This window comes from Liolophura sinensis, chromosome 8 (genome assembly GCF_032854445.1).
Source record: "Liolophura sinensis isolate JHLJ2023 chromosome 8, CUHK_Ljap_v2, whole genome shotgun sequence".
Lineage (NCBI taxonomy): Eukaryota > Metazoa > Mollusca > Polyplacophora > Chitonida > Chitonidae > Liolophura > Liolophura sinensis.
In genome coordinates, this window is record NC_088302.1 from 14,977,054 (window position 1) to 15,003,601 (window position 26,548).

Below are 26,548 nucleotides of genomic sequence, written 5' to 3' on the forward strand. Positions count from 1 at the left end.
AATATTTTGGAAGAATATGTGATCTCGTATGTTTTGTCATGTTGTATATTGAAGTTTTCAGAAAAAAATTTATTATTTCAGAAACAAAGCCCTACACAGTGTGTTGATTTATAAATGTAGGAGAAACAAATGATGAGGATTATATCTAATCACAGAGAAACGTTGAAGACCCAAAGTTGACAGAGGAAATTTTGGCTCGGTTTGGAGATGGTATTCATCAAGGGCGGGTAACTGAGAGCGCACGTGTTGACACCCTGATGATGGTCATGCTGTGATATGTGATTCATGGTTGTCTGAGGTAGCCAGATGTAGACCTTGAGTATTTGGTACTGATAGAAAAGTCAGTGACTGTGGACGAAAATATAAACAGTCATGGTTTGCAGCGATGTCAAAGCTTTGAAGTGTTGGTAAACGTATATAGATTCAATATAGTCAACACTGCGGCTCTCCTATTCACCGTCCACATTCAATAGGGTACATACATGTACCGGTAACATCGGTAAGCCTAATTGGCATTCCAGGAATCTCGCGAGTTCACGCAGATATAGGCGAGACGCAAACTAGCGTAGGTAAAAGGCTTGATTTTACTGCAGTTGCTAGATTGAATATACATCTGTCTGCCGATGCCATTGACACTTAGCAACCATATTGTAAAATCAAGGCTTGTAGCCATGGTAGTTTGCGAGAGCCGCCACTCTGTCTTACCTAAATTTTCATGAACTCTTATACGAGACCCCATTGAGCTGTCATGCATTTACAGGTTATTTAATAAGTATTAGCTTATGCTATAGGGATGAGTTCTATTTTTATATTGTGTTAGGCGCTGAAGCGTAAATGAGCTTGCTAGTTAACGTTTCTGCTACGTAAAGGGGGCCTCCGTGGCTAAGTCGGTTAGCGCGCTAGCGTAGCATAATGACCCAGAAGCCTCTCACCAATGCGGTCGCTGTGAGTTCAAGTCCAGCTGATGCTGGCTTTCTCTCTGGCCGTAAGTGGGAAGGTCTGCCAGCAACCTGTGGATGGTCGTGGGTTTCCACCGGGCTGTGCCCGGTTTCCTCCCACCATAATGCTGGCCGTCGTCGTATAAGTGAAATATTCTTGAGTACGGCGTAAAACACCAATCAAATAAATAAATAAATTCTGCTACGTAAAAATATTTAGTTATTTAATTGGTGTTTAAGGCCGTACTTAAGAATATTTCACTTATACGATGGCGGCCAGCAAGAGTCCAGATTAGTGTGTAGTCATTCAATGATCTGTTTATTACACATTGCATATCAATCAGTTCAACTATAAGGAGCAAAATTTAGTCACTGAGAATGAAAATTTGACCCAAAAAGTTGCTAAAGCTACTGTGTTACAAATGGCGACATGCAGTGTGAAACATACTGTATGTTGCTCAAATATAAGACTGGTAAACATAGAAGGTATATAATAAACTCATGATATAGTAGATAGTGAAAGAGAGAAAAGGTGCATTTGCTAAAGCTGGTTTGCAATATGAATGAAACATACTGTTGCAACCTGCGGATGGTCGTGGGTTTTCCTGGGCTGCTCGGTTTCCACCCACCATAATGCTGACCGCCGTTGTATAAGTGAAATATTCTTGAGTACTGCATAAAACACCAATCAAATAAATAAATAAATAACATATTGTATGTTTGGGGGTATGAATATGTATGAAGATTGTTGGCTATTTGTGCAGTGTAACATTTGTGAAAGACCACTTGTGATGTGGGAAAGTTTGTCAGTAACTTGCCAAAGGTCAGTGGTTATACCAGCACTCTGGTTTCCTCCACCCATATAACTGACCACAAACGAATGAGTGGGAAATTCTTGATTAACTGTAAGACATTAAAGAACAGTTATATGAATAAATGCTCTTTGTTTTATGATTACAACCTTTAAATAAAGAAAGTACAGTGGTGATAATAAATGCTTTTCTTATTTAACAAAGTGATTGTCTTTTCTCTCAGATATCTTGCAACCATGTGTACAATGAGAAAGTCATGGAAATTATTCCTTCATGGAAAACATTGTGGAAGTGGAAAACTGCAGAGGACGTCTTCGGCCAGTGACGACATCACATGGTGCAGGAGGCGTTGGTTTTATCAGTCCACGTGCTGCTATGAGAGTGAAGGAACAAAATCTTACTACAACCCTCTCAAGATCCAGATGCTATCAGACGGACTTTACAGGCAGATTTTCAGAAAGGATCGAAGCCCTATCAGTAGTGAGAACAGCCAGAAATTAATTGAGAAGAGCAGAAATGTTTTGAAGCAACATGATCTGTGGGGAAAAGAGACAAACACACTGCCAGAAGTCGACATTAAACTGCCAAAGTTATATGGAGAAAATATTGATGATCATTTTCGACACCTTGCCTCAACTCAGACAGCTGAGTATAGACAATTAGGGGATTCATTAAGTGTGACAGACTTACCTCCCCTTCCTAAGACCTGGAAGTTCCAGAAAGGCTGGACGCGTTATGGAAAAGATGGCAGCTCTGTTCTCGTTGACTTCCCTGAAGAAAATGCAGTTGTCTTTGATATTGAATGTTTGATGACAGAAGGAAACTTTCCTACAATAGCAACGGCCGCGTCTTCGGTGGCTTGGTAAGAAGAATCTGAGTATTGCTGTAAAACTATCAGGCGTAAGCTTTTCAACTCCGATTTAGCATTCATTCAGTGAAACCCTGACCCTAATCCTTACCTCCACGCAGAGAGCATTACTTATTATCCTTCCTGTGGATCAAAATTAGCAGCCTTTGTCCACAAAGATTACTTGGTTATTCATTCATTTTCAATCATGCACTAACTAATGAGGTTGCAGCCTTATTGCCATCTCCCAGCCATACGTGGGAAGGTCTGTCAGCAACCTGCGGATGGTCATGGGTTTCCCCCAGGTTTTTGCCACCATAATATCCTTGAGTACAGCATAAAACACCAATCAAATCAATAAATAAATCGTGGCTGATTTCGCTGTGGTAAATGTTGGATGGGCTTGATGATTTTATCTGCGTTTACTCTGGCAGGTAACTCTGGCTAACTGAATGTTCAAGCTACATGTACATGTACCTCCATTCCAATCAGCTTTGACATGTCAAGTTGCGACACTGAAGTGACGTACTTGTACATCATTCAGCCGTCTGTAATGAAATGATAGGTATTTTGTGGGATAAACTTGCTACAGTACACAGTTTCTCCGGTGTCATTCAGCTCTTCATACATTTAAATATCTCAGATTTTATTACAAAATGCTTTGTTTTAAACTTTTTGTAGGTATTCCTGGTGCAGCGATAATCTAATTGAAGACACATTTAAATGGAATACCAGTCCTCTCCTGGAAGACCTGATACCCCTACAGTCCACTAGAGGGAGTGGTGTGGCCTCCAGCCAATCAGTGGCCAGGATTATAGTCGGCCACAATGTCAGTTTTGACAGATCCTTTGTCAAGGAGCAATATTACATCAAGGTACATGGACAAGGTTTTCTGTTCATGATACACCATAGTTACAGGTTAATATGTTAATTTATTTTTTTTATTCCTCACAAAGGCAAGTTAAGGTTTCTGTACTTTGTGTTTGAGTTCATGAAGCCTGTCATTTTTTTGGTCCCTCAGAGCATGTGTCTTGGCTTATACATATACATGTGTTCCTCAGATTTGTCAGAATGGAAAGTTCCACTTTCTGGACATCATGTCAATGCATATTGCCCAGTTTGTGTTCATAATGTGTGTTTTATTTTTGTCTTTGTTTTTTAGAATTTTAAACTTAAGCTGCTGGACACTTTTTAAATGCAACTTTTATTTTTAATTCCCTTTTCTGAGTTCTTAATGCTTGACCTAAAAATGGGTGTATTTCTGTATTCCTCAGAAAGGCAAGCTGCGATTTCTGGACACCATGTCAATGCACATTGCTGTGTCAGGTTTTACAAATTTCCAGCGAGTTTTGTACCAGGCTAGCAAGAGTAACACCATGACGCAGGAGATCATGGATAAGCTGAAAAAACGACCAAGGATGGATGATGGATTTGTAAGCATTTAACTCTTAGCTATACTGTAGGAATACATGCACTGTTCTTGTATGACAATGATCAGATTTGTGGCCAGGGGATACCCAGTACACCCTTGAGGGAAACCTGTCTCAGCAAGGGGGAATCTAATTAAATCCATTTGGAAACATGGCATTTCCATTGGGAAGCCAGGGGCATCCGTGGCTCAGTTGGTTAGCGCGCTAGCGCAGTGTAATGACCGAGGAGTCTCTCACCAATACGGTCGCTGTGAGTTCAAGTCCAGCTCATGCTGGCTTCCTCTGCGTTCGTACATGGGAAGGTCTGGCAGCAACCTGCGGATGGTCGTGGGTTTCCCCCGGGCTATGCCCGGTTTCCACCCACCATAATGCTGGCCGCCTTTGTATAAGTGAAATATTCTTGAGTACGGTGTAAAACACCAATCAGATAAATAAATAAATAAATAAATCCATTGGGAAACCAGTAACAACCATGAGGAAACTGGTCACAACAAGGGTGGGGGTAGGGGAACAGGCACACTGAAGGGAAAATTAAACTTTGTGACACCTGGAACTTTGAACATAATTTCAAGAACTAAAAGCGAGACAATGCAGGAGCCTCTCACCAGTGCAGTTGCTGTGATTTCAAGTCCAGCTCATGCTGACTTGCTCACTTGCGATATGTGGAAAGTCTGCCAGCAGCCTGCAGATCATGGGTTTCCCATGGGCTATGCTCAGTTTACTCCCACCATAATGCAATTGTATAATCCTTGAAATCAAATAAACAAAACCCAAAACTGAGAATTTTGTGCCGTCACCAGAGTTGTAAAATGTTATAAGATGGGCATAAAGGGCTGTTTAGTTTGGATGGACTGAGATCTGGTTAAGGACTAATCGGTATGGGGAGAGGCTACTCGATGTGACTCTTGACTAGTGTAGTGCTCTCACTGCTTAGGTGACAGAAAGCGATCGAGAATGTTTGTGTGGCCATTCAGTATTTTAACATTTGATTGTTACCTCTTGTCTTCCATGGTATTTGTATATATGTACGACGCATGTGATAAAGTATGCGAGTATAATTTGCCAGAGGTTGGTGGTTTACATCAGGTAATGTGGATTGCTCAACACATAAAACTGACCACCATTATAATTGGAAGGGGCCTCCGTGGCTCAGTTGTAATGACCCAGAAGCCTCTCACCAGTGCGGTCGCTTTGAGTTCAAGTCCAGCTCATGCTGGCTTCCTCTCCGGCCGTAAGTGGGAAGGTCTGCCAGCAACTTGCGGATGGTCGTGGATTTCCTCCGGGCTCTGCCTGGTTTCCTCACACAATAATGCTGGCCACCGTCGTATAAGTGAAATATTCTTGAGTACGGGGTAAAACCCAATCAAATAAATAAATAAATAATCTTTTTCTACTTTTGTTCATCTTAACATTAAAGTATTTGAAAATCATGGCGCATTAATTTTTATTGTGTAATGATTTTTATACCATTGTCTATTCCTGTTTTAAACTTCTCCTAGTCCAATGAGTGGATGTCATCCGGTACTATGAACAACCTGAGTGATGTGTACCAGTATCATTGTGGGGGGGAAAAGCTGGAGAAGAAAACGCGAGACATCTTTCTTGAGGGCTCAATGGGCGATGTTCGGGAGAAATTCCAGGTTTTGATGAATATGTAATGGATGTGTGAATTGAAAAATGTTGCATATGGTAAAGGGCCTAAAGTTTCGCATGTGAGTTAGTGTCGCTTAGTTTCGCGCGATCTGAGTTGATGGCAAGATGACAGAAGAGAGTGATAAACCCCAACTCCCCCCCGCCCCACCCCCACATGCTACATGCAAGGTTTCCAAAAACTAGTATGATATACTTTTACCCCTTTTCGATATCACTGTGTGCGAGACTGGGATATCAGGAGACAAGATCTGTTTGAGATATTATCATTTTAGGAGTTTGCACAACACCGTCATTGGGTTTATAAACAAAGTGTTTTATGATTTCCTGTATACGGTTTTGCCCAGACGTGGTTTACAAGTCTCCAGCGAAAGGTAAGATTATTGTTTTGCCTTTCGGGCAGCAAAAATTACGTGATTGATGGGTAGACACATGAAAATTTCGAGTCTTATGATTGTAAGGTAAAACTGATCTGTATGACTGAAGTTTCACCTGAGGGGACTCAGGTGAAATATGAGTAAATTAAGTATTCATGTTCACGAAATATGGGCGGAAGTTGGCAGTCTTTCAAATTATGCCAGAATGCACAAGAAATGTTCAGCTGTGCACATCAGGGCAAACGCATGTGTGTATGTGTCGCTCTGATCGCAACTAACCTTGACATCGTCATCCAGTCTGCTGGTAGGCCTAGTTTGCAAGGATGGATGTGCGATATGCTAAATTCTGCTACAGCTTTGTATACTGAGACCCCTGCTCTTTAAAAATGGATATTTGACATGACACTCCACTGGGTATTCATCCTTATTCTCCAATGAGTTTTCTCCCAAATTCCCAGTTATCACAAAATAACGATAATAAAACAACAAACCTGTTGCGAAGTGCATGTACTAAAATTATTATGATTAAAACTGAGGAAAACATGAACTGTTGGTTGTAGGAGAATACACTAACTGCTCAGTGAAGTATAAGTTTGTTTATGCCATGACTGCCGCCGATGCTCTCCTGCTGCACTCAGTCAGTAACAACAACAACCAGCACAGTGAATCCTGGGGTACATTTTCCCTGTCCCCAGGGCGAAACTTCAGGCCATTTACCATAACCATGGTTTTTACATCACATACTGACAAAAGGTTTTATGGTTTTGTAACAAATTATTTAATAAATTAATATATAAATATTACAATTTTCCCATTTGCATTGTTTCTGCTTTATTCTCCATTATTACTCTGCAAAGTATGTTTTTTTTTTTTTGATTCTCGTTCAACCACTTTAATAAGTGTTCACAGTGGAGTTGTCAATTTTGGTACCTACACCTTTATAAAGGCTGACTTTGTGTAACTAGTTTTATTTTCAACAGGACCTGATGTTGTATTGCGCCTCTGATGTGGTCGCAACACATGCTGTCTTCCAAAAAGTCTGGCCTCAGTTTTTTGACAGGTAAATTAGTTTCTTTCAAAATTTCAATGGCAATTTCATACATGCTCATATTAAAAACATACATGTATTTATAATGAAATGATGTGTTGTTAAACACCACTATTAAAAGTTTACCCATACCTTCCAGACAGCCTTTTATTTTCGGCTATTCTAAATAGATGTAAATTATTAGACTTTCAGACCCTTTAACCAGGCAAACATTGTATAGTGTACAGTTTAGTTTATATTAGCACAATTGTTGTTTGACTCAGAGGTGAAACATAACCCACAGGAGATGTAGATTCAAATGGGTTATTTCTCTTGCGCGAATACTCAGTCGGTTAGCGTGCTAGCGCAGCGTAATGACCAGCAGCCTCTCACCAATGCGGTCGCTGTGAGTTCAAGTCCAGCTCATGCTGGCTTCCTCTCCGGCCGTAAGTGGGAAGGTCTGCCAGCAACCTGCGGATGGTCGTGGATTTCCCCCGGGCTGTGCCCGGTTTCCTCCCACCATAATGCTGGTCGCCGTCGTATAAGTGAAATATTTTTGAGTACGGTGTAAAACCCCAATCAAATAAATAAATAAATCTTGCGCGAATAACATTAATAGTATGAAAACTACTGTTTATGCCTGAATTTTTTGAATGAATGATCAAAAGTTGTACCTATATGTTGTACATTTAATAAAAACAAAAGTTTTGACATATTTGACATGGCACTATGTGAAGCATCACTTTTATCCATCAAGAAAATCGTGAGATTTAAACACCCAGCCTGAAGAAAGCATTTCCTCTCATATGTCGAATTGGTTTAATCTTTCAGTTGATGTGGACGTGAATGCTTAGCTTTATTCTTGATGTGAATTCTGCATAATTAATTTTACATGTGGTATGGATGTGAATCATTCAGTTACGCTTAAAGTAGAACCCCAGTGCTGGACCTTCCAAATTGCAGATATGTTCAAATATGTTCCTTGAGTCGATTGCGATCATTTAAAACGTTGAATACAGAAGCGAAACAATAGGATTTGGTGATGAGAAAATCTACCCCACTACAGTCGAGCACCTTTAACCTTGAGAGGTCAAGAGGTCACGGGGGTACATTCCCTGCAGGCGTGGGATGCTTTTCTGTGTGTACAACACAGACCACAGCAGACAGTTGCTGTACTTTTACAACTGATTTCAAGATTATTCCATGCCCAAGTGTGACAATGCAGGGTACTGTAAAGTTACATACATTGCCTAAAAATGTCGGATTGAGAAAATATGAACCAGATCTCATCAAAAACCCTTTGATTACGGAGGATTCAATCATAGCCGTATGAGGTTTGCTAATTCAGCCATGGCTACAAAAAAAAAAAAGGCCTACGGACAAGGCTTATATCACCCCACACCCCCCTCAGATGCCAAACGAAAAAGAAACTAAGTCCAGATTTTCACTCCCAGAATGCAGAAGTTGTGAAGTTACTTACTTGTTTGACACAGTAATAAGACTGTGACACAGACTGTAGGAAACTGCTAGCTTTTGCCTTACTACAGCCATGCAGCTACAGAGCAGCCCACCAGCTGTGTTCACACCATACCTGCAGGCCACTTTGCGCACGTGATACCCCACAGCATGCTGTACCTTGAAGCCTGTAGCTGGAGCTCAGACACAATTTTAAATGGCATTTTTCTTGTGTTAATAGTCAGTGTTTCCATTCAGTATAATTCAAGCTTTATTTATTTTTGCCGATGATAGTTTTTTAAAACATGAAAGATTAGCTCGGTTGTTACCTTTCACCGGTGTTGAGTGACAGACTTCTCACTGCAACTCACAATCCGCTGGCCCGACTGCTTGGATACTCGTGTCACGGCCTGTAGGTCTATCACTCGACTTGGGAATAAAACATTATAATTTGTGGACTGTGAAACTGTGCCAAATTCTCCATGGATATTACCATAATTCCATGGATGTCCAGTTCATGACAGACAAAACCAGACGGGAGCGTGTAATCTACGAAAATCGGCCATAGTATTGCAGAGTCGCTATCCTGTACATGCTTTTCCAGGATCTAATACAACTCGGGTATCTTTAAAACTATTTGTTTGTAAAACTGTTTCACTGACATGTATGATTTTCAGAGTTCTCATAAAGAAGTGTACACGTAGGGGTAATTATAGATTTAGTCATATGATAGCTTCATGAAAAGCACTCAGTGGGTAGGCCTATTGTATGGATTTGTCAATGTTCTGCAAGGCAGTTCTTCACTGCATAGTGTCACTCGACCATGACTCCCTGGCCGACAAGATAGACAGATTGTCCAACTTTTCTTGTTTTATTTTTAAGAGGAACTAGTTTAAATAATATTCGTTTAAGTGCAGTTTACATACTATCGTAGCAAAAATATCGTCCCTTCCCCTCACCATTGTATGAGTGAAATATTCTTGAGTATAAAGTAGACACCATGCAAATAGTAAATAAGTAGATAAATTCAAGCATATCATTGAAACATGATTGAGTTCAGCATTTAATGACAATCAGATAAAATAAAATTAACTATGGTTGACTACATGTTTTTGTACACTGATCAGATTTCCCCATCCTGTCACATTTGCGGGGATGCTAGAGATGGGGACAGCTTACTTACCTGTGAACTCAAACTGGAACAAGTACATCCGTGAGTCAAATGATACCTACAGTGATCTGCAGAGAGAACTCAAGTTGTTGTTGATGCGGATTGCTGATGATGCTTGTGAGCTGCTCCATGGGGAAAGGTAAGTGTAGCAAATCTACGTGTAGTAGTGGGAACATCATTCAAAAGTAAAATAATTATCTAACAAAGATTCTTTAGCTATAAACAGAAGAGATCGTTATCTTTGTCCATCACCATTTAAATTTTTGTTTTGTTTTGTTGCGTTCTTGTTTTCAAAGATCAAATGGAGATCTTTAATTATGCATGCATGTGTTTCAGATGATGTGCAGAAGATTTTGAGAATTCCACATTTCCTGATAATAAAACATTAATAAACAAATAATCTATTAACAAAGTTATTCCTGTATGTCTTTCAAATTAAGACATGAATTCAAAGACTGCACAACTTGAACACTGCTGTTTACATTTTTTTTTTGGCCACTGTGCAGTACCAAATCGTTTTAAATTTTTGAAATACTCTTTGCCTCTTTCCACTGCAGATATAAAGATGACCCTTGGCTATGGGACCTGAACTGGACAGTAAAGGATCTCAAGCTGAGAAAGGAAACCTCAAAAACAAAAAGAATTCCAAAGAAAGATGCCCCTGTTGCTAAGACAGAAAATGTAATTTTCATTTTTTTTAAATATTCCAAAAGCTGGTGTTTAACATTTCTTTCTTTTTTGTGTTAAGAAAAACTGTGTTGCTGGTTTACGCATTCTTCAACCTTTTCCCATATTAGCAAAATGTTTGTTCAAGTATATTCTGAAGGCGTTGTTCTGTGTTGTGATAAAATTATACTTTTTGAGAAGCCCTGAAGTTGACGACCTCAGCCAATTTGTTTTTGTCTCCATTAAAAGGTGCATAATCAGTCATGCTAAAGATGCTCTTTTATATATGAAATACTCACAAAACGTTATCTTTGTCCTAGTTTGGAATGGGTATTTGTTGAGAGCATTTTTAGACGCTCCTTTTGCAAGTTGCAAAAGATAGCATGATAGCTAAAGGCTTGTAAGACCCAGTTAATTAATCTTTTTTTACATTGTTTATTTAGGCTGAAGAGGAAGAGGAGAGTGAGGAAGACAGAGTGAAGAAAGTTTTGGAGACTGAAAAGAGACTTCCTAAAATCTCGGCACACATGCCGGGGTATCCTGCGTATGTATTAAACATATTTTCCTGATAAATTATATTGCCGTCACTTTGTGACAATAGCTTTTGTTTTCTGTGGAACACATGCATTGCAAAATTTACTGACTGACCATAAAGTTGGAGTTTGGAAAGACATTGCAAACAATATTGCAGGAAACAGGTTTATTTGAGTTTTTTACTGCTATATCCTATTTCTTCTAATTTTTGGGACACGTGGTCATCTCTTTTTAGCCAATATATATGCAGGAGCCTCTCATCAATGCGGTCGCTGCGAGTTCAAGTCCAGCTCATGCTGGCTTCTTCTCTGGCCGTACGTGAGAAGGTCTGTCAGCAACCTGCGGATGGTTGTGGGTTTCCCCCGGGCTCTGCCTGGTTTCCACCCACCATAATGCTGGCTGCCGTCGTATTAGTTAAATATTCTTGAGTACGGTGTAAAACACCAATCAAATAAATAAAAAAATAAATTTTATGACATTTGTGCACTTGCAAGTTTGATGTAACAACATCAGATGCACACCTTAGGCCTTGTATTATTCGCGCGGTCGCCTTTCAATCCGTTAATTCCAGACTCGTACCTGTACTATTTAAATTTTTAAAATAGTTCTAAAGTTATAATGCGTCTTGCTCTATCGATTTTTGGAACTGTATTACCGATTTTTAACATAACACGTACACAGACAAGGCTGATGTTTCGTGAAAGGTAAGTATTTGAGTTATTCTAAATTAACAGGAAAAATTGAAGTGGAATTTCCCTAATAGATTTTTATTACCTGTACAAAAATCTCCAGTTTTTATTTTTACTTTCTTTGGTGTATTTTTATAATTTATACATTGATAGGTAGAGGAATATTCTCAAAATAGGTAATACATTTTATAACGTGCAAGATTTAGGGTACATGTGTGTATCCACTGACCAGTGGCTGACCACTGCCCCCCACTGGCCGACCATTGGCAGACCACTGGCCGACCATCATCATATTCTCTGGCAACAATGGGCGTAGGATTGATGGTTAGGATCCGGCTGTATTGTATGTTTTTAACTGAGATATTTTAAGATACTTCGAAAATGTTATCTTAATGAAAATTCCTGGTAAAAATAAGAATATGGTTGCAGCTCTTAAAGAGATACAGAAGCGTTTCTGATTGGCTGGTGTTAGAGATAAGCATGTTTAGGTTGTGCATAGCCTAAGCTGAATTTTAGACGTGGAAGATTAATTGAAGCATGACCAAAGATGCATAGTTTAACCCAGACAACCCTATCTCCACTGTCGGCTAATATCAGCGCCAATTCTGTCTCCCTTTAACATGGTAGATTACAACATCTGGAGCAGTTTAATGGCATATTGTATGCATGAAGTGCATTCAAGTTTTACTCTTTGTATTTGTAACCACATTACAGAAATCAGTTTTAAAGCAGTCATTCACCTTCTCTTCCTAAATCCAGATTCGTCAATTCATTGTTTAATAAATCACTCCTGTTTCCGTGGTTACAGCTGGTACCGTGACCTCTGTCCTCGCATGTCTACAAAGACTGAATCTGATTGGCACCCGGGGCCAGCTAACATCAGTACCCAGGTTAGAGTGACGCCCAAGCTGATGAGACTAACGTGGGACGGGTACCCTGTGCATCATGACACCGCCCATGGCTGGGGCTATCTGGTGCCCGGTAGAAAGGACAACCTGGCTCCGGTGATTAAGGGAGAGAACTCTGACCAGCCAATCTTCCCATCGCAGTGAGTCAAATAACCTGCCAGAGTATCTGGTCATATTTAACAGTACTTCACATGTAGTGCGTGTCAGCCCCCGAAAAAGAAAACACAAAACGACACACTGTAATAAGCCATATCCATCCTAAAGCCAAGATATTTTATTAGCTCCCCTTACGAACTAAGGAAATATATTGTGAGGGAGGGATCAGATGCTGTCAGTGGCGGTGTCCGATTTGGCTGCAGTTTTTGGCCCATCATAATGTTGCAGTGTTCACCCATAGTACACAAATAGCCAATCATCTGTAGCAATGTGCATATCAAAAACCAAGGATTTCATTTATCTCATAGGTCTACATTTTGCGCAGCTATTCACAGGGTTGCAATTGCCTCCCATGATATATGGATTGCCATATGCAGTGCGCGATTTGCTCTGAACTCTGTTGTAAATTTGTGCACAAACTCCACACAGCGTCTTTTTATCACCACAATGATCTGCAACTCCATATGGTCTGCTCACTGCTCTGCAATCCTTAAGCATACGATAGACAGTGATCGTTGTGACAGTATAATAAACTAGACTCTAGTTTAAACTAAACTAAACTAGAAAATTTAGGATGACAGTGCCACACTAATGAAATTCCAGCAATTCTACCAATATTTTGTCAAAGAATCTTGTGTAAATCTTATCTGAATATTGAGTTGTCCACTGAATGGCGCGCCCTCTGAGGAATCTTGCTTCCTCATCTGGCAACCCAGTCTCATTTGAATCTCGACCTATTTCCTTGATCTTGTCAAAGTATTGCAGTTACCCAGAATTAGTTGATTCTTTATGTTTAAATTCCAACTCTTGGAAAAAGAGACATTCAGACGGTGAACTGACAGAAATGTTTCCTTTGTGCAGTTCTGTGTACAAAATGATGAAAGAGCCAGTTCCTGACATCCTGACCAAGGAGATGAACGAGGAACAGTTCTCCAAGTACTGGAACACCCATGGCTTTGAGAGCCTGGGAATGGAGGGCAATGAGTGCAGCAAGCACTGGGACAGGACTGGCAAGGGCAAAGTCTTCCATAAGGTAAAGTTGCTAAAATCTTAGTAATTTTTCTTAACATTTCAAATTGTTACGTATATGATATGATTCAGGCATTTTTTTCTGTTTCTGTGTTAACAAGCACAAGCAAGGATAAAATGGCATATTGCCTTTGAAACTCCGTAAAGAATATTTATTTATGTTTGTATTTATGTATTTCAAAAAGCAAAAACCTTAACATGCAGATGGTTTTTGATTGATTCATTCATTGCGACAGCTTTTATTGATATTTCTTTTTCTTCTCACAGAAAGGTGGGGAGCAGATGAACTCTCCTATCATGGAGGTAGATATTAGAGGATGCTGGTTTTATAAAATCCCACACAAGGTAAGTGGCATTTTACATCTGAGACAATTGGAATTATTTCAAACCTTCTCCTGAAGTTGATAATAAAGAACAAGCATGTACAAAACAACTAACATATTTGTTATCTTCAATCCTTGGGCATCAGGTCAGTTATTTGGGGACTGTTTAGTTGCTAGAGACAAAGACTATGTAATTCCCATAGCTAGCATTTAAATGACATTGAAAGTTTGTTTGCAATGTAGCAACGTTCCACCTACTTGAAATCTAAAACCCAAAGCTCCACTGTTTAAACCCTTAATTCATTGATACTGGAATTTCAGAAAAGAATTTTTGTGAATGTTTATGGTTACATTATTTGTTGTCTTTTCTTTGAAAGTTTACAATCCTTCAGTCTTCTTCTACATATGGCCTTGCCTTGTTAGATGTACTTCCCTTTCGTCTACATGTAGGATGGCGTGGGAAAGCGTGTAGGGAATCCCCTGGCTAAGGACTATCAGAACAAAGTAGAGGACGGCACCTTAAGGGCAGGCTCAGGGGCGAGTGCGGAAAGGGCGCTGGTGCTCAGTAAGATGTGCTCCTACTGGAAGAACAACCAGGAGAGAATCGAGTAAGTGCATGCAGGAATCCATCCCGAAAAGTGCTTCATTTCTAAATTGGAGTGCTTACCTCGCCAACAAAAACTTGGCACAAATGCTCCAAACTGCACCACACTTTTGGTTGTAGAAAAAACGAGCCAAGCAGCTGGGTTTATTATATGACTATGTCCGTTTGCGTACTCAAGTGTTTGTTGAAGACCACTTGTCTCACAACTATATGGTATGTGGTATATTCATACGTGGGAAAACTTGTCGGTAATGTTGCCAAAGGTTGGTGGTTTTTCCCAACAACTCTGATTTCTTCCACCCTTAAAAACTGATCTCCGGTGTATTTGTGAAAAATTCTCGAGTTTGTTTTTTTTTAGGAATTCAGTTACCGTGGTAATAAACAGAAAAGAAAGAAAAATAAGAAGCATTCTTATCAGTAGCTTAAAGGGATCTGTATTGTTCTCATATCATCTAATGAATAGACATCTGCTTGAAGTATTTGCACACAAATATATAGCATAGTATTTTAATAGGCATCTTTCTGTATAATGTGTACAATAATTAAGACTTGGTATTTGTTTGATCTCAAATATTTTTTTGTAGATCACAAATGGTTGTGTGGCTTCAGAAAAACCAACTTCCCAGGACTATTACAAGGTAATGTTTTTTTTGCTAGATTACTAGAAAATATGTGCAGTGCATACAATTGAGGTTATGTATCATTTTCGTATGTTACCAGATCATGGAAATTGATCACTTAAGGTATAGAGTGCTGCAGCTGAACTGCCAAGAGCTGGATTTGAACCTGCGACCTTGCTGGTCAAGAGATATAAAAGAATGATATACTTGGACTTAAAAATGTAGTGTGTATGATGCTAACCAAAGCATATTATACATGGCCTTGCCGATGCAAATATTACCACTATAAGTCATATAAGATTACACTTTTTTTAAGGTGCAGAAAACATAAGAATAATATAATATATGAAAGAGTTTGAAATATGCTCTTAAATTGTTTTAGCTTTTTGTCATTGCTGTTGAGGACTTGGTTAAAATAAACAGTCAGCACTGTTGTGGCCCTGATGCAGTCTTTTCTACCCCGCTGTCAGTTGCGGGCTGTGTGCAAACATACTTATTAAATAAAGATGATCTTTCAAACAACATTGAGTGTGTCACACAACCTTCCAGCTGACACATTTACCTACCTGAGTAATAGCATTTCATACTGCTTTATGTTTACAAATAAAAGAATTTGAGTTTGTTTACTTGTTTGATTTGTTTTTATGATTTATATAGAAGCACACTATCGGAATTTCCTTCAGTGATGAAAGTGTTACTTTGCACAGTTTACAGATATCGCTTCTGCTTTTACATTTTTGATAGTTTACACGCAAATTTCATGATGTGGAAAAAAGAAACATTTGTTTCATGATGTTCCAATCTGAATACACGTGCAGTGTACTTCTACATTCCTGTGTCTCACAACAATAAGACGTGACGCCATACATACGCAGATGTGAAGTATCTCGGTCAGCTGTAATGGCCTAAGCTTGCCGTTTATTGGTCTAAAATGCACAACCTCTGCAGAGGGAGTGAAACAGAACTGTTTTTGCCTCATTTTCTTCATTTTTTGTGGTAGAATAGACTTTAACACCTTCGTCTTGGTGTTTGTTGTGTAACCCGATACCGCTGAACCTTGAACCTTGAATCAAATCCCGAGAATGCATAGCGTTGCTAAACCCTTAAATGAGGACAACCTCTCTTCCACTGACAAGATGTGCATATCTGTATGTCACATAAAAAAAAGGTTTGTCGGTAACTGGTTTCTGCCACCCATTAAACTGGATTTTATGGATTTACGACTTCTTAGTTTATTGTCACAACGATTCGATGCGGATACTAGCATCATTATCAACTGAATGACATCATAACGCAAAGTACTTAAATATAACAAGTAGAGCTGTAGGTGTCAACAGGTAAGAAAACAATAGAGTTATGTAGAGAAAAAGTGTACAGAGGATGAAGGGATAAGGGGTATGTCCTACTGGCTATGGTTTGGTAAGGTGTGGTTGGTGGGGGGGGGGCGTACTAGTTAGGCTCGGTGGGGTTCCTGGTCGAGTTCCTGGTCGGCTTATCAGTATCAGGAACTGACTATGATTGCAAAATTCTTTAGTATGGCAGTAAACATCAGTCCCATAAATGTATGAATACTTACACATTAGTGATGTGATTGGTTTGTCCCATGCCTGGCAAAGGTTGGTGGTTTACACCTGGCACTCTGGTTTCCTCCAGCCATTAAACTGATGTGATTGGTTTGTCCCTTACCTGGCAAAGGTTGCTGGTCTACACCTGGAGCTCCGGTTCCCTCCAACCATTAAACTGATGTGATTGGTTTGTCCCATACCTGGCAAAGGTTGGTGGTTTACACCTGGCGCTCAAGTTTTCTCCAAACATAAACCTGATGTGATTGGTTTGTCCGTTACCTGGCAAAGGTTGGCGGTTTACACATGGCGCTCCAGTTTCCTCCAGCCATTAAACTGATGTGATTGGTTTGTCCCATACCTGGCAAAGGTTGGTGGTTTACACCTGGCGCTCCAGTTTCCTCCACCTATTAAACTGATGTGGTTGGTTTGTTCCTTACCTGGCAAAGGTTGGTGGTTTACACATGGCGCTCCAGTTTCCTCCAGCCATTAAACTGATGTGATTGGTTTGTCCCTTACCTGGCAAAGGTTGGTGGTTTACACCTGGCGCTCTAGTTTCCGCCACCCATTAAACTGACCAACATCATATACTTGCAAAAGTCTTAAGCCATATTACATTGAACAGGAATCAAGAAAATAAACAAAATAATATGCTGTGGTTTAGGAACCCCATTTATGATGATGAGTCAGGTCAGTACGGAGCGATTCTCCCAAGAGTCATTCCAGCGGGAACTGTGACTCGCAGAGCTGTAGAGCCAACGTGGTTAACAGCCAGCAATGCTTATGTGAGTAACACAAGTAGTGACTTATGAATGTGTGCAGTATTGATACTTTAAAACATGGTTTGATCTTTTCTTTAAATCAACACTTTTTGTCGCACATAGATCGTGTGTTTAGGTAAGGTAGGAATCATCCTCCCCGACCCACCCACCTCCGACTTCTCAAAAGTTCGGACATCTATGAAAGTATGGGAGAGGGTGTGCCCTAATAGTTAGTGTCCATTTAAGAGAAAAGATTATGGTATGTGAAGAGAGTAATATTTGCTTTTGATCTTTTATTCCACTGAACTTGGGTAATTATTTACTGACAAAGTTTCTGTTGTATAAGAATGCTGAGAATTGTGAGAAACATTTTTATGAGTTGGTTTTGAAAGTGTAGATTTTCCTGCAATTGCAGTAGTTTGTTTTTTTTTTTTTTGATTTAACATCGCTTCCAACATTAAATTGTTTAAATTATTATTCATTCAAGTTAGTAGGAGACCAGCTAAACAGTGGTAACTGAGAATCCCCCAATTGCCCATTTTCTCCCCCACAGACTGACAGAGTAGGCAGCGAACTGAAAGCCATGGTCCAGTCACCACCTGGGTATCATTTCGTTGGAGCTGATGTTGACTCGCAGGAGCTGTGGATTGCTGCTGTCATTGGTGACTCGCACTTTGCTAAGATGCACGGTAAGGCAGCCCTGTATATATCTCGCCTTTAAAGGGTTACAGGATCAATGGTGCATGAGCGGTGCTATTCCCACATTTAGTTTCAAAAGAATATACTTTGAGTGTAAAACTTAACTTATGAGCTTGTTAAAAACCATTTCTACTCCTGGTGTGTATATTTCTTTGTGGTTTTACATTAGCACACATACGAATATAAAGGCACTTGAATCTCGTCATGGTGTTTTTGTTTTATATGAATAAGGCCTTATTATTGCAAGATGTTGTCTTTCTCTTACAGAATAAAAGCCAATAGACCTGCTGTAAATTAGCTCCCTCATTTCACGATAGCGACTATGACGTAATACAAGATTAGATTTTGAAAAAATACCTGGATAAACATGTTTATCCAGGTCTTTCTTACTAAGTTTACAAAATTAAAATCTGTTTTAAAGCTGGGTTTTCAACTAGCTTAGGAAACTTGCCACAAGCAATTTTCTCAGAGGCCCCACCCCAACACAACTTGAACATGGGTCACACACCCTATTGAATATGTGTCACATCTTTCTCAAGTTCAGCTTTTTGCTATATTCGTTTTCATGTCATCTCTTTATTTGAAGAACTGATTCACCTAAGAACCTCAGAAATGTGATGATCCTATGCATTTCAATCATTATCAACAAGCCTGATGCCATTGTTTCTCTCTCTGATTTGTCAGGATGTACTGCCCTGGGCTGGATGACTCTTCAAGGCAAGAAGGCTGATAAGACAGATATGCACAGTAAGACAGCGGAAACAGTGGGCATTAGTCGTGACCATGCTAAGGTGAGGATGGTTCCACAAAGCTTTCTAAATGTTACAAGCATGCTACAACAGCGATGATCAGGGGTTTTAACCCCTTGAATGCTGGTCATTCTCAGGATTTGACTCGTTATGAAACAAGGTTCGGTGGTATCGGATTACACAACAAACACCAAGACGAAGGTGTTAAAGTCTATTCTACCCCCTGATATAAAGAAATGTGGCAAAGACTGCACATTTCATGCTGCCATTCTGTTTTACTCCCTCCATATAGGTCATGCATTTAGACCAATCAACAGCAAGCTTAAGCCATAGCAGTTGACCTAGAGACATCAAAGCTCCGTATCCGTGACGTCATGTTTTATTGTTGCGTGACGTGGAAATGTAAAAGTTCACTGAACGTGTATTATGACGTCATACCGCTAAGCTCAGATTGGGACGTCTTGACAAATGTTTCTTTTTTAACATTATGGCATCTAGGTGTGAAATATAAAATATGTGAAAACAAAAGTGATAACTATAAACTGTGCAAAATAACACTTTTGTCACTGAAGTAAATTCCGATAGTTCACCTTTATATAAATCAGGAAGCAAATCTAACAGGTAAACAGACTTGTTCGTTATTTGTAGACATAAACAAGCATGAAATGATATTACTCAGGGAGGTAAACATAACGGCCGGTGTGTTTTGTGACACAAGACACAATGTACACTGCCTTGCTACTAACAGTGGGGTTGAATGCAGGTCATATGGAAGGCGTTGTGACCAGATGGGGTGTCATGTCTGGTGTCTTCAGCATCATACTTTACTGGTGGCAGCACTGAGTTGGCATGGCCCTACCACAAAAAGACAGAGTATATGTACACACATCTAATGACTCCTTGTCATCATATGACTGAAAAATTAAGTACAACGTTAAACATAAACGTATGTATACATACATACCATGATGATGCACATGTAATGCTTACCTGCTGGTTGACAAGGTGCCTTTGTGCAAGCCGGCCCTAATCATGAAGGTTTCCCAAAGGAGTAGGAAAACATGCATACACATTTCAGAGGTGCATGTATACAACATGGTCTGAAGAACTCAGATAAAATCAATGTAGATGTTCTCCATACAGCTCTGCTTAGGACCAAAACATTCTTTTGTAAGAAGAGCAAATTGGCAATATCTCCAGCATCTTTTTGCTCCCAGCCCCTGATGTTTAAGGGAATGGCCTTTGCTAAAAGACAGGAATTAAAATTTGGCCGTGGGTTTCTCCTGAGCTCTGCCCAGTGTCCTCGCACCATAATACTGGCTGCAGTTGTAGAAGCAAAATATTCTTGAGTATGGCCTAAAATTCCAGTCAAATAAATAAATACAAGTGCTGTATGTGTTTTTTCCTACAGGTATTTAACTATGGTCGTATTTATGGAGCAGGACAGAAGTTTGCGGAGAGGTTGCTGATGCAGTTCAACCATCGTCTAGGGAAGAAGGAAGCCTATGAGAAGGCCAGACACCTGTATGCTACCACCAAAGGGATCAGAGAGTAGGAGAATTCATTGAAAATTATATATAATATAATAGTATACCAAAGCTAATAGCTTCCCATATTCATTATATCAGTTATTTAGGGCTGCTTTGTGTCCTAATGGTTAGAGCATCCTGGGTTCAAATCTGGGTTGGGTCATGTCAAAGAATTGGCACCCAAAATTGAGAGGTTAGAGCAAGGAAACAGGACTGGTTGACCCTGGTGTCACGTCTGGTGTCGTCGGCATGATACTTCATTGGAGGACTTGCCTCACCAGGGGACGACACAGTATATGAACACACATCTGATGACTTGTTCTTATCATTTGACTGACAAATTGTTTAGTACACTGTAAAAGCCCAAGTATACATACATATACATATATCAGTTATTTGTAACTTTCCTTACCTCACTTTTTTTTAATAATATAACCTATACCTTGAGTTCAGATCAGATTTCTGTCCTGTTTATTTCTTCCCACATAATTAACTTGCTATTAACAGAATGTCTCATTTTTCTTCTCAGTGCATTTACAGGAGAGTGGAGAGATGGAAGGTAAGACAGAATTGTTTCTTCAAAAATTTAACATGGCTACACATAGACAAATGGGGCTATATGGATTAAAAATTTGAAAAAACATTTTGAGTTGATAGGCTGGGGTAGAATGGATGGAAAATGTCATTGCTCTGAAGATGGACATTAGAGAAAAAGATGGAGGCAGTGATTATTAAAATCAGATAATGTGTTTGAGTAGACATCAGAAAGTATGTGCAGAAAACCTTTTTTTAAACCAATCAGAAGACTAGCTAACATTTATGTGCAGCCACACTTTCGCTCTCACCTTTACTCACATTTTTGTACATTTGTCACAAAACAGTTGACCCAAAAAAAGCTTTTTGTGTTTGTTTTTTCAACTTGAGACTATGCTTGAGTACATGTAATGGCACAGGCATCACAAAGACTTGTATATAATCCACGAATTTGGCTGAATTTTCCTTGAATTTCCCTTATGAAAGGTTAGAAAATGTGGACATGTGCATTCTTTTCCATTTTAAAACTTGAAACAAGTTTTAGATTCTTTCCCATAGTAAAATTGAATACCAAAGTACAAAGATTTGATAGCATTGTAGTTGCCATTTTGATTATGCATGTATGCTATTTAATAAGAAATAGTGGCCAAGTGACTGGATGATGGTGCATGTAGTTTGTAAAGGTATTTTTGTCTCTGTGACATTTCAGTGAAAGTCATATGTTCAACAAGCTTGAGGCCATTGCCAAGTCCTCCAAACCACGCACACCAGTGTTAGGATGTCGAATAAGCAAAACTCTGGAGCCTGACACGGTTAATGATGATGTGAGTAGTTACCCTGAAAGAAAAGACATCACTAGACTAAATGCATATATATATATATATATATATTTATATATATATATATATATATTGATAAGTATTGCACATGAGTTTTGAAAAGCATGCGTTTTTATACTTGTGATGTTGCATGGATAACTAAGATATTGCAGTTCAAAGTAAACAATAGCACATACATTGAGAAAATTGAATGCAATGCAAGGTTATCAATTTGAACAGTGAGGCTCAGGTTTTCTATCTTTCTACCCCTCTTTCTGAATTCTAATTTAAATTAAGGAGGTTTATATTACTTTCTGTCTTTTCTTTTAATACATACATTGCTCACTTTTGGGTTTGATTCCCAAGAAACCTAAACCAAATACTGTAGTTCTCTAAATCTTTAACCTTGACAGGGCAACTTTCAGTGCAATTTATGCACATTTTTAAATTGATTTTTAAGACAAAACTACATTGCTGGGATTAGACAGTATCTTTATAGTATAGAATTTTATTGGTGAACATAAAATAATACATTCAGAATATGCTTGGATAAGCACTTTGCAAACATGTGAAAAGGTTGAAGAAATAAAATGTTTATCTGGCCAAATTACAAATTTAAGTAAGACTTCCTATTATTTAAGATATATTCTGATTGAATTATAAGGATATAGTCTTACGGTACATGGATTCTGTATTTTAAGGAAATAATTAGCACAAGTTTTTGAAGCTTGCATCTTTAATAATGATCAGTTTTCTGCCGAAACTCTTGTGCAATAGTCTCAAATGGCTGGAAACAAAATTTGGTTAATAAATGAGAATTGATAATTGCCATATGCACTAAATTTCACTTTATTGTTACAGTTTATGACTAGCCGTGTGAATTGGGTAGTCCAAAGTTCTGCGGTGGATTATCTCCACCTGATGCTGGTCTCCATGCGATGGCTGAGTGACGAGTTTGACATTGACGCTCGTTTTTCCATCAGCATCCATGATGAGGTGCGTTACCTGGTGAGGACAGAGGACCGTTACCGGGCTGCTCTGGCGCTGCAGATCACCAATCTCCTGACAAGGGCAATGTTTGCTTACAAACTCAGCTTCCATGACTTGCCACAGGTATTCCACTAATGAGCAGAATGAACTTTGTTTAGGGTATAAAAATTAAAGCAAAACTCAAAAAGTCATCTATTCATCATCATTATCATCAAGTCATGTAACACATTAAGACTGGACAAAATAAAAAGGCAGATTTTGAATTTTATTTTTATGCCATTTTTGGATTTTTTAATGTCAGCTTGCCTGTAAAACACACAATACAGGTAACCAACCCCAATAATTGGGTTGGTAGAGCATTGGCTATAAGAGGCTGTAGGTCCAGGGTCATTTGCTGGCTTGAGTAACACCTAAGACCTTGAAAAGAAGAGGAAGTTCCTCACTGGATAAAAGAGCGGAGGAAATCCGTCCTGCAACAAGGAGACACATTACACACACACTAGGGATTCCTTTGTCGTTAAGTACGACGTTAAACCCAAACCCTCACTCACTCATTTCCTAAATGCATGTAAAAGTGTTGTGGCCTTAGCTGAATATATTAACTTATGTATTTGTTGCCATGTGTTTTATGTTAATGTTTATAAGTTCACTCTGTCATTGAAATACTTTTTCCGCTGCTCCTTGTTGCAGGCACATCTATGACATTATCCATATTATGAGAACTGTGAATATGAGCGGCGTAGAGTTTTGTATCTTTACTCTGTTTTTTGACTTGAAACTCTATATTTCAGCTCACATAAAATAGAGAAAATTGTCCGAATAATGTATGAGGCTTCCTGATTGATTTGATTTGTTTGTCAATGAAGAAATACTCATCATGCACAACTGAAACAGAGATGTGGATGAAAATTGGTGTGTCACACGTGGGAAAGTTCTTCCCTGATTTGTCATAGGCTAGTGGTTAACTCCAGGTTCTGATTATGTTAATTCTTTGTGAATTAATGATCATCAGAATGGATTAATGCTAAGTCAGCAATATTTCAGTCATATTGTGGTGATGAATTATCTTTAGAGGGATACAGAATCGATTTTGATTGGCTAACAGTGGAGATAGGGTTTGCTGGGTTAAAACTGCAGCCTTGGTCACGCTTCAGTAGATCTGCCACACCTTAGATTCAGCTTAGGCTGTGCCTATCTCTCATTCCAGCCAATCAGAATCACTGCCCACCAATCGATCATTCAAACAGTCTGTTATTTCTCTGTTTACAGTCAGTAGCCTTCTTCAGTGCCGTTGACCTGGATACCTGTCTGAGGAAGGAAGTCTCTATGGACTGTGTCACACCATCTAACCCCCATGGGCTGGAACGGGGCTACGGCATTCCACATGGTATGTTAGCAAAACCTCACACAAATGTACAACAGTATTTCCACATTACCAAATCAAAAGTGACAGAAAGCCATAGTGATTCCTTAACTTCCAATAATTTGTGCGGATGGTATCTTTCAGTTGCTTCGGTCAGTCATGTTAAGATGTTCCTTAAGTCTCTTTGCAGATTTAATGAGGAACATGTTGATTTGCTCCATTCGGCATGTATCTGTGTGTGGGCACGCTTATGTGTACATGTTGCGCAATCCTTTGAGGAAGATTTCTCAAAAACTAATTTGGGTGCCACCACGGCCATGCTGGTTCGCTGCCAGAGGGACGCAGTGACCCAGGAACCTCTCATCAATGTAGTCACTGTGAGTTCAAGTCCATCTCATGCTGGCTTCCTCTCCAGCTGTATGTGGGAAGGTCTTCCAGCAACTTTCGGATAGGCTTGGGTTTCTTTGATTTCCCCCCACCATAATACTGGCTACCATCATATACAAAGTGAAATATTCTTGGGTATGGCGTTCCTGTGCATTAACTGGAAAGAGAGTACATGGATATCTGAAGTCTTTCTGTTAAAGGAGAAGAAAACAGAAAAATGATGCCAAAATCAGATGAATGAGTGTCAAACCTTATTTGTAAATATGATCTTTAGTATTTTGGGGGATTTTTTTTTCCAAGAAAAAAGGGTACTTGGAAAATATTTTTGTATGGTGGGTATTTGGGACCAACTTTTGGTATTTATCATTGTAACATTGTAATAATGTTGTAAATAAGGATGTGATGCTTGTCTAATAAATTTATTTGAATGTAAATTGGTTGTTTATATCGAAATATATACATTTAAACTAAATTATGATAATATTCATGAACATATTAAAATTATAAATATGATCCAAATTGAGGTTTAATACATTTGTTAGCTGAAAAGAACAAATACTAGTGCAAAATATTTATTAAACCTGTGTTACATCCTCATTTATGACATTATTAAACAAATACTATAAATAAAAAGGTGGTATTATATTATGTTTTCTCCAGCTTTAAATGACCAAGCTGACTTTTTTCTTTTGTTCCAATTGAAGGTGAAGCCTTAGACATTTACCAGCTATTAGAGATAACCAATGGATCGCTAAAACCACAAAAACCCAGCAAGCAGAAGAGCTCAGCGGTTAAGGTGGAAGGGGAGACTACTCTGGATGCCAATGCTGAATATGAGATAGCAGTTTCCTCGTAGTGGCTGAGATATCTGCTGAAGCCTTTAATTGATTTGTGAAGATTATTTGTTGGCATTGTCTTTGTTTTGTTTTTTGTTGAAAGTGTCACTGTTATTCCATTGGATTAAACCGTTTTTACGTAACGTGGATAACTTTAAGGTTATGCAAAGCTGCAGAGATAAATTTCCTGCACAATTTAAGTGTGTTTGCGAACTTCAAACCTGACAACAAGCATTGTCCTCAGTGCAGCACATGGTCTGCGTATGTCGGGTATGTGGAAAAAGTTGCTGCTTCTTTGTAATGGATCGGAAAACAGGATGTGATTTTTTAGTTTAGGACATACATGTAGTTCAGTCATGTGTGAAGGTCAATATCCGTGAATCTAATGTAGAAGAACAAGATTATGGATTCAGGCACTCATTGGTGGAACGAGTGGTATTTGATATGCAGAACATGCATTGGTGTTTTTTTTCCTTTAGCCTTACTGTACATGTTCTTGAGTGCAGTGTAAAACTCTATTCAGGTCTTAAAATAAATTGGCCTGACAGTAGGTGAGTGGAAATACCCATGGAGGAGTGGGTAAGGTGCGTACTATTCAATTACAGGATCATTTCAGTTACATTCCCGGAGAGAATATTTGAGACCGCGAACATCTGAGCATTTGCCATTTTACTTGTGCCAAGACTCTTACATGATCACACATGGTGGCAAAAACATTGTCTAAATAACATGGGAGTTAATACAAAACTCTGCTTCACGGCCTCATACGTGCAAAACCAGGTTTTGTTGACATTCACAATTTACATATGCTTTGCACATTGTTGTTTTACATACGAAAATTTCTGGTTATTATCACTCGTAGGTCGACCTTGCGACTGGGAGCATCTGGATTTTCGGCGACTGGATTGAAGAAACTGGAACAACTCTCCAGGGAACATAAGATCGGGCGCTGGTTTTATTGCATCTACGTGTGCTTGTGCCTAAGCAGTTGCTAAAAGTTGAAAATGTTCTACTTTTCTGCGACTTGAAGTATCCAGGTGCACCAGTTCCGTGGATTTACGCATGGTTGTTTCAACTTGTGGAC

The 26,548-nt window shown here is 39.1% G+C and overlaps 1 protein-coding gene across 4 annotated transcripts; it reads left to right on the top strand.

Annotated features, from left to right (window-relative positions):
• The first annotated feature begins 303 nt into the window (after positions 1–303).
• On the top strand, positions 304–26,275 carry LOC135472303 (DNA polymerase subunit gamma-1-like). 4 transcript variants are annotated; one of them, XM_064751747.1, is made up of 23 exons: positions 304–499; positions 1,974–2,612; positions 3,279–3,471; positions 3,872–4,030; positions 5,527–5,667; positions 7,035–7,114; positions 9,664–9,846; positions 10,265–10,388; positions 10,817–10,917; positions 12,405–12,644; positions 13,522–13,693; positions 13,957–14,034; positions 14,463–14,620; positions 15,201–15,254; positions 17,463–17,583; positions 18,113–18,248; positions 18,943–19,049; positions 20,419–20,558; positions 21,066–21,095; positions 21,780–21,894; positions 22,750–23,001; positions 24,148–24,265; positions 25,333–26,275. In XM_064751747.1, the coding sequence occupies exons 2-23, from the start codon at positions 1,987–1,989 to the stop codon at positions 25,482–25,484; spliced, it is 3,480 nt and encodes a 1,159-aa protein (XP_064607817.1). In that variant the 5' UTR covers positions 304–499; positions 1,974–1,986; the 3' UTR covers positions 25,485–26,275. The 4 variants fall into 4 exon arrangements, with proteins under 4 accessions (XP_064607817.1, XP_064607818.1, XP_064607821.1 ...); XM_064751748.1 differs by having other exon boundaries at positions 304–474; XM_064751751.1 differs by having other exon boundaries at positions 314–403.
• The last annotated feature ends 273 nt before the right edge of the window (positions 26,276–26,548 follow it).